We start from the raw sequence: 14,761 nt of genomic DNA on the forward strand, positions 1-14,761 counted from the left end.
GCCTGGAGGGCGCGGTCCAGGCCCTTCTTGGCCACTGGGGGATCGTGGGACAGCCTGGGCCTTCGCTTTCAGGGGCTCCTGGGCCCAGGCACCAAATGTCTGCTCCTTGCTTTCTGGCTCCTATTTCTAGTGTTCTTCTGAAAACCATTTATACTTATAAATTATTACTACTACTTGAGCTATTATTACTCCGGAGTCTTGTTCTGGGTGGGACCCCCGGCGTGAGCCCCCCGCTACCCCGCTGTCCATCGGTCCCTCCCCCCCCAGCCAGTCCAAGAAAGGAGTTGGCGGTTTCCTTCCGGGGCAGAGGGCCGGCTGTGTCTGTCCATCATGTGTCTCGTGCCTGTGACCATTCACACCCTTTGAGTCTCTGTGACAGACAGTGCGAGTGGGCATGTGTGGGTGCGTGTGTGGGGGTCACCTGCGTGTGCCGATGGCGGATCTCCACGGGGGGGGGGCTTCTGGGGAAGTGGGCCCGGGCCTGGGCCGGGGTCCCTCGGCCTCCTGGGGTTATCACGGTGTTTCTTGCGCCCCCGTCACCGGTGGGGATCCAGGGGCAACCGCGATGGGTCGGGGAAGATGTCGGGGAGTCGCCAGAGCAGCACGGAGAACGAGCTGAGATGGCCCGATTCCCAGAGGCCGTGGAGCAGCACCGACTCGGACAGCTCCAGCCGCAACCTCAGGCCGGCCATCACCAAGACCGCCAGCTTCGGGGGCATCACGGTGCTGACCAGGGGCGACAGCTCGTCCAGCGCCAGGAGCACCGGCAAACTCTCCAAAGCAGGTGGGTCGGGCCGAAGGGGTTCCCCAGCACCTCCCTGTGGGCCCAGGGCCCGGCACCTTTGGGTTTGGGCCACAAAGGAAAGCAACAATTGTAAGCGTCCCATCTGCAGAAGCAGGTCAGGGTCCAGATGCCCATGAGCCCGGCCGTCTCCTCCCCTTCCCCCACCCAGGGTGAACTCTCAGAGCTGTGAACCTGACTTATTCCTAAATAAGTGGGAAATGGGAGAGAGAACTCAAGGGAAGCGGTCAGTGGCAAAGCCTGAGTCCGGGGGCACGGACCCCGCTCGGTGCAGAGGAATCCCGGTTAAGGAGTGAGGAAGTCAGAAGACCAAAGCTGCGTCGCGGTGGCCATCGGGGCCTCGGGGTGCCCCTCATGGCCAGGTCCTTGGGGACCCCCAATGTACCCAGTGTCGGCGAGCGCAGGTCCCTCTTGCTGGCTGGCGGGCAGGCCCCTTCCCTCCTTCCACCTCTTTCTGTGTCACATAACTAGCAAACTCATGTTGTACCATGAAATCGAGCTGGGTTCCGCCCCTTGGCCCGGGTCGGGGTCCTTCATTCAGAGAGCCCGGCCGGGGGCCACACTGGCTTCCAAGGCCGAGGGCCCCAGGGTTCCTTGTAGATCCTTGAACTCATGGAAACTAATGGAACCGGAGGCTGGCGCATCCCCCCCCTCCCTCCAGGGACAACGCGTTCTGAAGAGGGGAGAAGAGTGTAATGGGGGACTTGTCACACTCAGAGAGGTTAATGAGTTTTAAATCTGCTTAAATACCCAAATGAAGCCCATTAAATGGTGTGCTTTTAAAACTCGCACACCCAAGAGCTCTTCACAGCTGAGTTCATGTGCCTCCCCCCTCGGCCCGCCTTCCCCGCTCCCCAGAGGGAGCCCCTCGGTGCATGTGCAAGTGCCTCCCCAAGTCACTGGGACACGCGTGGCGCGTGGAGCCGCATGTGCTGGGAGAGATCATCAGGAGCCCTAAGTGCTCGGGGAGGGAGAGTGAGACATATATTTTTAAATCTAAGTGTTTCATCTCAAAAGCTTGTCAAGTGCGAGCAATAAAAGCGGGTTTCTTTTTTTTCCAAGAGAGAGCAAGATAGTTTGTCAAAGCAAATTCCCATTTTCTTCCAGTGGCTCACGAGGCAGAGCCATCAGTCTTGTTGCCAAAGCCCTGGGAGATCAGAAAGGGAAAGCCGGGGCGGCGTTGCCAGAGCGGGGAGGGCCCCCTTCTCGGCCCGGCCGTGCCCTCGCCCTCGGCCCCGGCGTCGTCTCGGAAAGAGCCGCCTTCTCCCTTACTGGGCCCCAGAGCCCTCTGCGATGTCTAATGGAAGCTACATCGAAGGCCAGAGCCCTGTCTAGTTCCCCAGGAGATCCCTTGGCTGACATCCCAGCCCCCACTTCTTCTTTGGGGGGTTTAGGTCATTGTCTTCATTAGAACTTGATGATTTTGTTCTTCCTTATTTTTCCTGACTAATCTATTTTCTGGATCTCTATATGTGCATGTGGGGTGAGGGTCTGGTGGCCACTCTTCTTCTGAGTGGCCTGTCTTGGATCTGAGCCCTTCCCCTCTCAACCCTTTCCTTTAAAACTTAGTGTGTGTGTGTATGTGTGTGACTGAATATGTGTGTGTGAGTGTGAGTGTGTGTGTGTGTATGTGTGAGTGTGTGTCTCTCTGTGTGTGTGTGCCCCTTTGTACATGTGTGTACATGTGAGTGAGTGTTGTGTGTGTGTGTGTGAGTGTGAGTGTGAGTGTGTGTGTGTATGTGCCCCTTTGTGCATGTGTTTGCTAGTCTGAGGATCCATTACCCACAGTCCACGTTGCTGTCAGTTCCCAGATCCCACACCTACTTAACTTGGTGGTCACCATTTCCTTTGAAATGACGTTCCTGTGATTACAGATTGGGGGTCTTCTGCCCAAAAGTTCCCTAACCCCCAGGACATCCTTCTGTCTGCCCAGCCCCCACAGCTCCCGTTACACTCTTAAGGGAGTGCGCCTCCCTGCACTCGGACAGTCCCGGTCCCTCACCGACCACGTCCTCCCCCCAAGTGCCGTCGATAGCTCAGACTTCTCCATCTTCCTTGTCTATCTGCCACCCGGGGGCAGGCTAGCAGGAGATTCCCGTCATTCTCTCCGGCCCAAGCAGTGATTCCTAAATTCGGGCACATTGTGACAAGAGGCAATGGGCTAGAGGAGAACACAGAGTCACTTGGGTGCTTTGACAGCAAGATCCCCGAAGAACGGCAGCCCTGAGTCTCCTTGTTTCCCCGCTTCTCACCCAGCTGCTCCTCCAAAGCCTTCCTCTCTGCCTCCTGCCAGTTCCAAGGCAAAGCCATGGCCCCGTTCCTATAGAGCCTCCGCCGGCCTTGATAAAGTTCCTCCTTTCCCCAGTAGGCCTTTGCTGGTGGGAGATGGCAGCTGGGAAATGGCCTTGGCCTTGGACCATCTCGGCTCCAAGCCTGGTCATTGCCTGGTTCCAGAACTCCCAGGACGCCTGCCTTCCCTTTGGCCGGCTTGTGGTCTGTGCTCCTAGAGTGACCACACCCAGACGTGCAAAAGGAGCCCATCTAGGGGTCTCCAAGCCTTGTGGCTGGCCCAGGACGTTTATCTTCTCTTCTAGAAAATCCACTCGTGGACAGCACGGGTCAGCAACAGGTTACCCTTCCCAATGGCAATGGGGGCTGCCCGGGTCACAGCATCTCCAAGCTGAAGGGCCCCCGGGACCAGGGGGAACATGAACAAGAGGGGCACTTCAGTGGAGCAGAAGGAGCTGCCCTGGATGGCCTGGGGTTCTCAAGCTGTGACAAGTTGCCCTCCTTGTCCCCGTGAGGTTCAGCCACTTACCAAGGGTGTGAGTCCCCCTGACCATTTCCTAACCTAGAGCACAGCATTCAGCCACATGGCTTCGTCCTGACCCACCAAGAGAGTAACCCTACTACAGCCGGCCATTCTCGTCGTCTGCAATGACGAGGTCTGACAGCCAGACTCTGCTTCCCTTTCCAAATGGTCGGACCACTCGATTCACAAGGATTTGGGGTGATAGCAAGAGCTCTACCATGACACGGAGGCAAATAACTCTTCAGCAGTCTAACTTACAATCCATCCATGTCACCTCCTCTTTCGTTTTTAAAGAATCAACAAACCAAGGACGTTTTTGTACTTTCAGTTCATCGAACCCCTTAAAGACCTGGCTTGAGAGCTTGCTCTTGTCATTGGTTGCTTGCGCCCAATTCTTCCTGAGCACGTTTGGGGTTTCTTAGCCAAAGTGCTGGACTGGTTTGCCTTCCCCCTTATCAGAACCCTCCGCTACTACCTGTCCATCTCTGGTAACCTGGCGGGATTTGGCACCTGCCGAGCCCCTCTGTCAAGACAAGCAACGATCAGGAGGAGGGAGTAGTTGAGTCCTTTTTTCAGTCATGTCTGTCTCTTCATGCCCCCCTTGGAGTTTTCTTGGCAGAGATATTGGAGGGGTTTATCATTTCCTTCTCCAGCTCATTTTCCAGAGAAAGAATGAGGCAAACAGGGTGAAGTGACTTGCCTAGGGTCACAGCCAGTAAGGGTCTGTGGCCAGATCTGGACTCGGGAGGGTGAGTCTCCCTGCACTCTGTCCACTGCGCCACCAGCTGCTGTAGAGCATCATCCAGGAAATCCTGCTTTTTCTTTCCTACTCCTTTCATCAAAGATAACCTCAGCGTGTGTAGACCTTATTTTTAGACTTTAAAAGTAGGCCTGTAGGTCAGTGGTTATTGATGTTCCTTCTCGCTTCCCCTGGCTTTCGAATCATTTTATTTTCTGCTCTTGAGCCACAGTAGAACAGCACGATGGAGAGATGGCTTGGATTCAGGAGGACCTTATTCAGATTCTGCCCTGGAACTTGCTAACTGTGTGAGCAAGTGCTGGGGAGTGATCTGTGAAGTCGTAGCCTTCCAGGGCACTGAGCCTGGCTTGGAAAGCACATCCCCCAGGTATTTCTGTGATTGAGCCTTTGGGCTGGGGCCTCGAGCTTAGCAAGGAAAGCTGAGTTCTCTCCTGCCCTTGGGCTGGCTTTCAGTTTCTGGTTATCCCTCTTTTTCATCTTTACCACTGGGTTTACTCCCTTGGCAGAGAAAACAAAAACAAAAAAAAGATGAAGGTGTTGTGGTTCTTCCTGACTACTGTAAGTTCTCAGCGTCCAAAACTTTGAGCACCAGTACTTTGCCTTCTCTGGGCCTTGCCTCTGCCCGGTAGCAGAAAGCAGACCTTGCTCTTTAGAACGCATCCCCAGTCATTTCTTACTCTGAGCCGGAAGAGCTACCAGAGCTCACAGCTAGAGCTTCTACAGAACTCTGCCGTTCTTTTGACCTTATTTTCATTTTCTTGTTGAAAATGTCAGTCAGGCCAGAGAATCCCCTGCGCATTCACATTGTGTCTTTGATTCGGTGCCGTCTTTTTCACATTGAAATTGTTTTTTTGGATTGTTTTGGAATTGACTGTTTTATTCCTGAACTTTGCTCAGCCCAGAACGCTGCTGCTCATGCTTGCTCTGAACTCTGACATCTAGAACCCAGGCTAGAAGAGACCCACTTTTCTCTATCACCAGCCCCAAGGCAGACCAGTCACTTTCCCACCGCCAGCTTAGCTGATCCTTGGTGGAGGGGAGCAGGCTCAGAATGCCCAAGGATCCCTCCTGCAGCTTTTTCCCCTAGGGAAGGATTCCTGGCAAAACCTAGGAACAGAGTGGGTGGGAATGCTTCTGCTCTTTTCTCCTTTCTTAGGCACTAATCCAGGGGTTAGTGCGTTACCACGGGGGTCTGACCTTATTGGCGGAGCCAAAAAGGGACTGGGGAGGCTGTTTAGCTTGGCCACTTCGGCTTACTCTCGAATGCCTGTCTCTTGCCTAGAAAGTCCATCACTTGTTTTACCCAAGATTCTACAGGGTATCAACGGGGAAGCCAGGTGTAGGATGGATAACAATGCATGCTAATCATTATCATTTTCCATATTGTTATCCATCCTGTTTTATCCCCATTTTACAGTCAAAGAAACTGAGGTAAAGTGACTTGCCCAGGATCACACAGATAGGGAGGAAGGGAGAGAGATTTGAATTCAGATTATCCAGCTCCAGGGTCAGCACTCTGAGCCCTAATCATTAAGGGGTCACTGACGGCAAGCAATTGAAGATTTGAAGGTGAAAGGAGCAGCAAGCCAGGCCCAGAGTGAGTCAGTGTAAGGGGCTCTGCCCCCCTTCCCAGCCCCCATAGCACATCATGTGCCTGTCACTTATTTAAGCAAAATCTCTTTGTGTCCACTCCTTCCTCGGATCTTGAAAATAACATTAGTTGCTCTGTGCTCTGCACTTTAATGGGCACCGAGAAATGCATTATTAAAGATGGAAATCAATTGTCCAAGGTTAATAATTTAACAATTCTCTGGAGCTGCAGTCTTGCAAGGATGACATCATCCACATCTGCAATTACTCTTTGGATACTGGAATTTTTCTCAGACACGAGGCTAAATTTTTAATACAGAGGACAGAGTTTGGGGCAGGTCACTGCCTGGACCGTGGCCAAGGCCGTCCCATTCCCATTCTCCTTGTGCCTGCTGACAGAGGCAGCCCCTCGGGAGCCCTCCCAGAATCCCCCGGGGAACCCCCGCCCCTGGTGTCCAGAAGCCTCCAGCCTGCCAGGTTCAGCCTGTGCCCAGGCTGATTGCCACCCCCAGGACTCCCTTGTGGCCTTTGGATTTCCTTCTCAGATTCCCAGTTGTCAACAGGTGCCGAGTTCATGTCACTCTGGCTGGCGGGAAAAGCTAGTAGGGCTCTGATCTGGTCCTCCCAGCAGGCTCCCGACTGGTCCAGGGCCCACCGAGGGATGTGATGCTATATCTGTAGCGGGCTCTGGGAGGGGAATTCTGGGTCTCTCTATCCTGGGCCTTTGGGCAGCAGCGAGAGCTCAGCTCAGAAACCCACTGGAAAGTGCATTAAAATGCCATGACCATAATGTAGGCATTGCATCTTTGTATCTTTAAAAATACAATTGGCGCTGGGGGCCCTAAATGAGAGGATGCTGCACTTTAGGAATGAATCCCAAAACCTCCTGGAAGCCAGGCCTGAGCCCGCTGCTCCCGGGAAGGAGACTCAGATCCACTCCTGGCTTCTTACCTAGAGCTGGGGCCCTTCCTGCTTAGAGCTCCCCCCCCCCTTCTGTTTGGTTCTTCCCTCCTGTTCTTACAAGCCGGACGTCCATCTTCCCATCCTGCCAGACGCCATAGTGTCACAGAGTCGGGAGCCATTCCCGAGAACCTGACCCCGTCAGGTGATTTAGGGGCCTTCCTGGTCCTCACTGCGGCCTCCCTGAGTCCAGCCCCAGCCCCAGCTGAGGGGAGGCTTTGCCCATGGTTGGGGGGAGGGGCTGGGCTCTAGGCTCCAGGTCCTCCCCCGCACCTAAGACAGTCTCAAAGGCCGGCAGTGCTGCCTCTTCTGGGGAGTCAGAGCCCACGTGGCCCTTAGAGGGCCTCAGGATGTCTGTCCTCAGACAGCTTGACATAAACCTGACACAGACCTGCTACATGCCTGCCTGGTGCCCACACCTGCTATACACCTGGGGCACATCACCTGTACACACCTGGTGCACACCTGCTATAACCTAGTGCCCACACCTGTTGTACACCTGGGGCACATCACCTGTACACACCTGGTGCACACCTGCTATAACCTAGTGCCCACACCTGCTGTACACCTGGTGCACATCACCTGGGGCACACCTGGTACACACTTGGTGCACGCCTGGTACCTAGCTGGCGCACGCCTCAAACCCGTCCGTGTCTCCCCATTTCAGGCTCGGAATCTTCCAGCAGCGCCGGCTCCTCGGGGTCCCTGTCCAGAGCCCACCAGCCTCTCCAAAGCGGCCCCCTCCTCCCCGGGGGGCCCGCCCCCTCCTCGGGCAGCGGGGCCTTCTCGGAGAACCAGGCCGGCAACGCCAGCTACATCCTGCTCCCACTTGAAGCTGCAGGCATCCCCCCGGGCAGCATCCTCCTCAACCCCCACACCGGTGAGTGACTGGCCGTGCCCAGCCCTTGTCCCGGGAGCCCTTCTGGGTTTGGGAGGAAAAGTGAGGCGGTGCGAGCCCTCTGATGGGTGGGGAGCAATGGGCGCCTCCCCATGACTGGGGCTCCCTCCCGCCCACGGGTCTTGGGCTTGCGTTTCTCTCAGTGGCCCATCCAGCCTCGGTGGGGCTTTCCTGCCCCGGAGGAGACGGGGTGCCCGCTCCCCCCGCTTTGAGGGACAGAGGCCCAAGGAACACCGGCGCCATCCAGGGCCCCCAGACTCCGGAGGCCGAAGCAGGCCTGAGTGCCCGACTCTGAGGGGCTTTGGATTGGGGAGAGAAAATGAGGCAAAAGTCCCAGCCTGCACTGGGAGTCGGGTTTAGCCCGAGGGTTACTTAAATTATCCAGTCTTATGAATATGCAAAATCTGGAAGCAAACTCTGGGCTATTGGGGGCAGATGCTCTGGACTTTCCCTGCATTTAGCCTGGAAAAGGACAGCTGGGGGGGGGGGGAGGGGAAGAACAACCCTGGGGTGTCAGATCTTGGAAGAGGAGGAGGTCACTCTTGTCGGGAGCTCCTCATCCCTGGAGGTCTCTAGGGCTGGAGGCCGGCTCCGCACCAGAATTCGGGGCTGGGAAATACGTGATCTAACGCACCCGCCTTCAAATCTCTTCAAATTCTCAGTTCCTGCAGTTACTGATCTCCAGGAAGGCCCCAAACACTGGGAAGTATAACGTTTTGCCCATGCACAGATGGGGGGCAGTGGGGGAGCATATATTGAATGCATGTTGAACTGAAGCATTTGGATCCCTGGCACCGTCTGATTAGAGCTGGGAGACCCTGCAGGAGTCACCTGGTCCAATCCTCTAATTTTACAGAAAAAGAAACCGAAACTCCAGTGATGAATGGCATTCCTCCTCCCTGCTAGAAGCGGAGCTTGCCCAGGGGTTCTGCCCCCTTTGCGCTGCACGAGCCCCCTTTGATCAGTTCCTCTGGCTCTGTCTCCTCCCAGGTTTCCTTGCCCACACTATCTGTGGGGCTCCCTTTGCTTCGCAACTTTGCTGCCTTTTTTCAGCATTCCTGGGGCCAGTTCCCTGGATGCCTTCCCAAGTGTTCCCCTCTTACCATCTAGCCGCCCAATTCTGGGAGCGCTCAGGGCCTTCTCAGTCTCCCCTTACCCTCCCGGGCACCCTCCTGGGCATGGGCTCCCTTCTGGCCCCATGCTCTGGCTTCCACTTCTAGAGCCTCCGAGTTCTGGCCAGCCCCGGGGGTGCCCTCTGCCCGTTTCTCTGACTCAGCTCCCCACTACTCCCCGCCTGTGGCCCTCAGTCCTCCATGTGGGCCCATCCTCCCTAATCCTGGCTCATTGACTCCCCCCGTTTCTCCTTCCATTGACTGCTCTGGGGAATTCAGCCCCTCTTGCATCCTGGGGCTGCCGAGCCTCCTGTCTTCTCTGTGTCTGTGCTTGGGATTTGGATTTCCCATGACTCTCACAGTCCTTAGGTCCGTCTTCCAGGTGAGACCTGCTCCTCAGGGGCTCTCAGTGCCACTTTTTCCAAATCAGAAACCCCTCGCACTGCGCCGGCTGCTGCGGGGTCAGGCCCTGGCTCTTCCTTTCCACCGTGGATGGTCCCCGGGACCCCCACAAGCCCTCTGAAATGGGAGATGCCCCAGACCTCAAAGGCTTTACCGGGGAGTCTGCCCCAGCAAGTCCCAGAAAAACCCTAAGCTTGTGGGAGTAGTCGCCCCCAACGCCAGTCCTGTGGACTACAGGGAAGGCCCCATCTTTGTTCCTTCCTGTGGGTCCTGCGCTTAGCATCAGCTTCTGAGAGACAGAGAAACCAGATGACCTCAGCATTACGCCTTGGCCCTGCCCACAGGGGCCACAGCCTGGAGCTGCTTGGGGGAGACGGGACACTAAGTTCTGGGTGACTTGGGCCCTTGCAGACAAGAGAAAAGAAATCTCCTCGCTGTTGTCAGATTTTTCTGATACTGAAACGTTTTTGGAAGGGAGGGAAGGGAGCCTCCACTTCCCTATAGCCCAGGCTGCTGGGGTGGATGACTTTAGTCACAGTATCCCAAGACCCTGAGGGGCAGAACTGAGGCTCCCAGCTTGTTACTTTGTACTCATGTTTTATGTTTTTAAACCAGCCGTGCTTCGCACACGTAACATCACCAAAAAAAAAGCCCGTCCCTGGACACCTTTTCCTTCCCCAAGCCAAGGGCCCTTTAGAAGCTGTGGAGCCTCAGACTTCTTACTCCCCTGGGCTTCTTGGGCAGTCTCCCCCCCAGCCAGCTCAGCCTCCTCTGGGCCTCGATCCTCCCCTTGTGTTTCCTCTCCACATATTGGCTGCTGCTGACGTCGCCCACTGGGTATCAAGGGGGAAAGAAATGTGAATTCCAGAAAAGGGAAGCTCCTGATGCCGGGTGACCCCTGGGCTGTGCTGTTGCCTGCCAGGTCACACACCTCCCATGGGCAATGGCCAGAAGGAGCCACAGAGATGCTGGGCAGTCACTGGTCAGAAAACTCCCAGGTCACCTGGAGCAGGAGGACGCTGAGGGCGATGGGGTGAAACTGGAGATCTGGGAGAAATTGGGCTTCTCCAGCCTTTGCTTTCTGTTCCGCTAACGTGGATAATGGGAAGGAGGCTGTGTCACACTCTTTCCCACATTATATCCCCAACTTGAGTGCAAGGGAAAGATTTTTGTTCATGACGGCCCCAAACTAAAAATTAAGTTAAATTGAATCATTATCACTGACCCCGTTGGGAATCCCTGGGCCCAAGATCCCCAGATCTGAGCTTAAGCAGGCTCCATCTTGGAGATAGCATTGCCATGTCTTAAATATTCGGTTTGCTTTCCCTTCATACTCTGAGAAATTCCGGGATGTCGCTTATGTACAGGGTTCCACAAACCTTGGGGAGCCGTCAGTTCCCGTACAAGCACTTGCGCTAACAATGCACCTCAAGCCTAAGCCAGGCTGCTTCCCAACGCAGAAAATACCTGGCGTAGACATGCCAGGTCCTAGTCGTTTATAAACCGTCTAGACAATGATCTCTTCTTTTCACGGACTCTCGCCTTTCCCAGGGCACTCGAGTCCTGCAGATTTCATCCCCCACTCAGAAGGGAAGTGACATTGCTCCCTTGGTTTCCGTTCGCCAGCCTCAAAACCTATCCCCATGATGCCTTAGGATAAGCTTGAAGGGAAGGGAAATGAATTTGAGATGGCTCCTTTTGAGCCTCCATTGTGCAAATAACTTGTGGTAACAGCGGAACCAAAGTTCTTGTCCTCCACTGTCCCATGTGTGTGATCCCCCCATTGCATGGTCTCCTGTCTTCACTCCTCTTCACTGAACTTTGAACTTGGGAATCCTGAAAGGTGCCCACAAAGTTGGTTCCATGCAGGAAGTTCCTCTCCTTTGGAAGGCCGGGGTTTGGGAGGTTGCACCCCTCAAACTGATTCTACACTTGTTCTACGACTGTGTGTGCACAGAGGGACACGGGGTCCAAGGACTCTGGCCCATCGAGCTCCGCACGCCCGCTGCCCTGGCGGCTGCCACGTGCTGGGTTAAGAAGCTGCTACCAGGGCTGAGAAGGACGTGACGCATCCATCACTGGGGGCTCCTGACCACCACGTACGGTCCCCAGGACCTACATGCTCAGGCTCTGACCCCGGCCCGTCCCCCAGAAGAGGCACAAAGAAAGAAAAGTGTCCCGAGTACACAATGAACCCTCGTTTTGATGAGCACAGGACTAAGAGGGCTTCTGGGACTGCCGGGCCACCCACAATCTACCCGGGTCATTGGATCCATCTCCAATGCAGAGGTTTGAGGAATGACTGTCTCCAAAGTAACCTTCCCAGTCACATCCAGGTAGATGCATCTAGGTGGCCAGCAGGTGTGTCTACACCCTCCAGAGGGAGGTAACCTCACATGTGGTAAAGTTCCGTGGAAACAACTGTAGGTCTAGAGACGAGAGACACAAGTTCAGATCTGATCTCTGACACTACTTACGACCTTGGCCAAGTCCCTTAAATGCCACGTGCCTCAGTTTCCTCATCTATACAAGAAGAAGACTGGAGCAGCCAGCCTCTGACGCTTATCCTCCGGCCCTGACTCTAAGGAAGCTCGCTACCTGGGAAGCTCGGGGAGCTGACTCAGGGACCCCCCCGGCCCCCATGTACATGTTGGGCTTGTTTCCCTCTCAGGTGAATGTGAGGATCATGTTTGTGCCTTTTATTTCATTCCTGGTGTTTAGCACAGTGTCGGGCACAGAGTAAACACTTAATTAATACTTGGTGACTGATTGAGAGACTGGCGAACTCACTGGTCTGCTCAGCACCTGAAAACAACAGCTGGGGCCCAAACTGGGCTGTGGGTGCTCGCGGCCGGTGCTGGCGAGGAGGAGGCGGCACTGAGCTCGGAGCCAGCAAACCTCACAGGGTTCCTGGCTGGTCCCCCCGGCCACATTACCCAGGAGCCTCAGTTCCTTCCCATGTGAAAGGGGAGCCGACCCCCACAGCACCACTGGGAGCATGAAGCCCCAATCTGGGGAAAGCCGGGATCTGGAAATCCCAGATCACGGCTGCTATCAGCACCATGGAGAGTGGTCTGGGCAGAAGGCTTCAGGGAGGGCACAGAGAAGGGTCCTGGGTGGGGGGCTCCCACCCGTCGGGCAGCCTGCAGGCAGAACTGAGTGGCTGGCGACTGAGCCGAGGCAGGAGGCAGGGAGTGCTCCCTAACAGGAAATCGGCCGGAGCCTTTGGGGCTGCCCGGCAGGTAACTGCAGCCTGGGTGCGGGAAGCCTGCGGCCCAGTGGCCCTGCCCTCCGGGGCACCCGGCCCAGAGATGCATTAGGCTTCTGGTAAAACTCCCAGGGGCCAATCGTTTGCCAGCCCTTAAATTGTATTGACTCCCAGCCGCTCCGGGGCGGGCAGAGGAGTGAGCGCCAAGGGTTCCGAGTGGCTGGGGTCACCGGGAGCAAGTCCTTCCATTTGAGAAGGCTCAGTCGGCCTCCCAGCAGCCTCCGCCGCCCCACCTTTGGGTTTCCTGGTCACTGTCTATTTGAGTCATCTCTTCTGCTAAGGGGGAGGGGGGACGAGCTCACCCTCAGCCCGGCCCCTTCCGTTCCAGGCCAGCCGTTCGTGAATCCCGATGGGACCCCGGCCGTCTACAACCCCCCGAGCAGCCAGCAGCCTGTGAGGAGCCCAATGGGGGCCCAGCCCCAGCAGCAGCCTTCCCCCCAGGGCCCACAGCAGGTGCAGCCGCCCCAGCAGCAGATGGCCCCCCACCTTGTCACGCAGGTAGGGGAAGTGGGGCCGGGCCGGGCCGGGGAGAGGGGGGTGGCCTGGTTGGCAGGGGGCGAGGTCCCCTCCTCATGTTGTGGGAGATGTGTGGGGCTCCGGGCCCCGGCTTTAGGGGCAGTTGGTGGGTGACCTGCTACAGCAGCCACTCGGTCCCTTGGTGAGTTCATCAGAAAGTTCCCATGGGGGGAGCCGCCCGGCGGCTCCAGGCTGAAGCTGGCAGATAGGCCATGCGCTCATCCCTCTGGCCGCCTTCTCCGGGCTGGGCTTGGGGCAGGGCAGGGGCCCAGCGAGAGCACCCACAGTGCCTTTGGGCCCCCCTTCCTGCCCCGAGCCTGAATTCAGGGAGGTCCCAGTCAACCTCCCAGGAGAGAGGGGGGAGAAGGGGGGTCAGCTGCGCGCCCTGAGGAGGGGCCTGAGCCCGGCCTTTGTCTCTCCCCCCTGCAGGCTCTGCAGCCCTCCTCGCAGTCAGGGCAGTTCCCTGGCGTCTCCTACCCTCCCCAGCACCTCCTGCCCGTGTCTCCAGCGCAGCAGTTTCCTGTGGTAGGGCACCCGCGTGGGGCGTTTCCTGCCAGCCTCGGGCCCGGGGGCTGTGGAGAGTGCCTGGGGAAGTGCGTGTGTGAGTGTGTGCATGTGTGAGCGGGTATGTGAGCTTGTGGGTGAGCCGGTGTGAGCAGCTGTGAGCAGGTGTACATGTATGTGGGGGGGGGTGTGTGTGTCTGTGGGGCCTCAGTTTCCTGCTGGTCTGATAAACAGGAGCCCCTCACAGTGGCAGGAGGGGGTGATATAAGAGCTTTTGTGGTTCCCCCCCTGGCCCCCAGGGCTGGCTGCTGTGGCCTCTGAAGCCCGGGAGAAGAGGCCCAGTTCTAAGGCACCCCGTCCTCCCCTCCGTGACCCCCCCTTTTCCTCCCCTTGCCCCTTAGTCTTCCCTTGGCCGGGATTGGGGCCCCACCCCCTCTCTGCCCTGCTGCTCCCCCCTCGCCCGGGGCTTCATCCCCTCCTTTGTTTCCCGCCTCGCAGAGAGACGACATGGCCACCCAGTTCAGCCAAATCAGCCTGAGCCGGCAGTCTTCGGGAGAGGCCCCCGAGCCCCCGCCCGGCCCCGTGTACCCGCAGCCCATCCTGCAGCAGCCGGGTCAGCAGCCAGCCTACGTCCTCACCTCCGCGGGCCAGCAGCTTCCTCCCGGGGGCTTCTCGGGCTCGGGGCCCCCCCTCTCCCAGCAGGTCCTTCCGCCCTCCCCGGCGCCCCAGGGCTTTGTCCCGCAGGCCACCCCCGCCCAGGTAGGTGCCCGCTCGAGCCCGGCTGCCTGTCTGCCCCCTCCCCCCACCGCCCTTTCTGTCGGGGGGCACTGCGGCCTTTCTGTGATGGTCGGCGCTCCGGCAGGCTCGGAGAAGCCACAGAGGCCGAGCATAGACGGTCACTCAGGTACCGAGGGGCGAATCCCCGTCGGATGTGGCCGCTCCCCCCACATCATCGTCCGGGTCCAGGCCCGTCCGGGAGGGTCTTGGGGCCTGAGTCCAGGCCACCCGGTGCCGGGGAGAAGATGGCGTCAGCGGCGAGCACGGGGGACAGGATGCCCGGATGGCCGCTCCCCGGGGCGGGGGAAGGCGGCTCCGTGGCTGCCTCCCGCCCTCCTCTCCCAGACTCTCTCCCGCCGC

At 57.4% G+C, this 14,761-nt stretch overlaps 1 protein-coding gene across 13 annotated transcripts in view; it reads left to right on the top strand.

Annotated features, from left to right (window-relative positions):
• Window positions 1–14,761, top strand: part of ARPP21 (cAMP regulated phosphoprotein 21) — a 138,771-nt gene that overhangs the window by 91,517 nt on the left and 32,493 nt on the right. For 9 of the 13 annotated variants that reach the window (XM_031951380.1, XM_031951388.1, XM_031951463.1 and 6 more), the window contains 5 exons: window positions 555–784; window positions 7,592–7,804; window positions 12,933–13,102; window positions 13,550–13,645; window positions 14,123–14,383. In XM_031951380.1, the coding sequence (XP_031807240.1) occupies window positions 555–784; window positions 7,592–7,804; window positions 12,933–13,102; window positions 13,550–13,645; window positions 14,123–14,383 (970 nt within the window). The remainder of the gene's footprint in view (window positions 1–554; window positions 785–7,591; window positions 7,805–12,932; window positions 13,103–13,549; window positions 13,646–14,122; window positions 14,384–14,761) is intronic. The other 4 variants (XM_031951403.1, XM_031951408.1, XM_031951434.1 and 1 more) reach the window with 1 other exon arrangement.

The sequence above is a fragment of the Sarcophilus harrisii genome, chromosome 1, assembly GCF_902635505.1.
Source record: "Sarcophilus harrisii chromosome 1, mSarHar1.11, whole genome shotgun sequence".
Classification (NCBI taxonomy): Eukaryota; Metazoa; Chordata; class Mammalia; order Dasyuromorphia; family Dasyuridae; genus Sarcophilus; species Sarcophilus harrisii.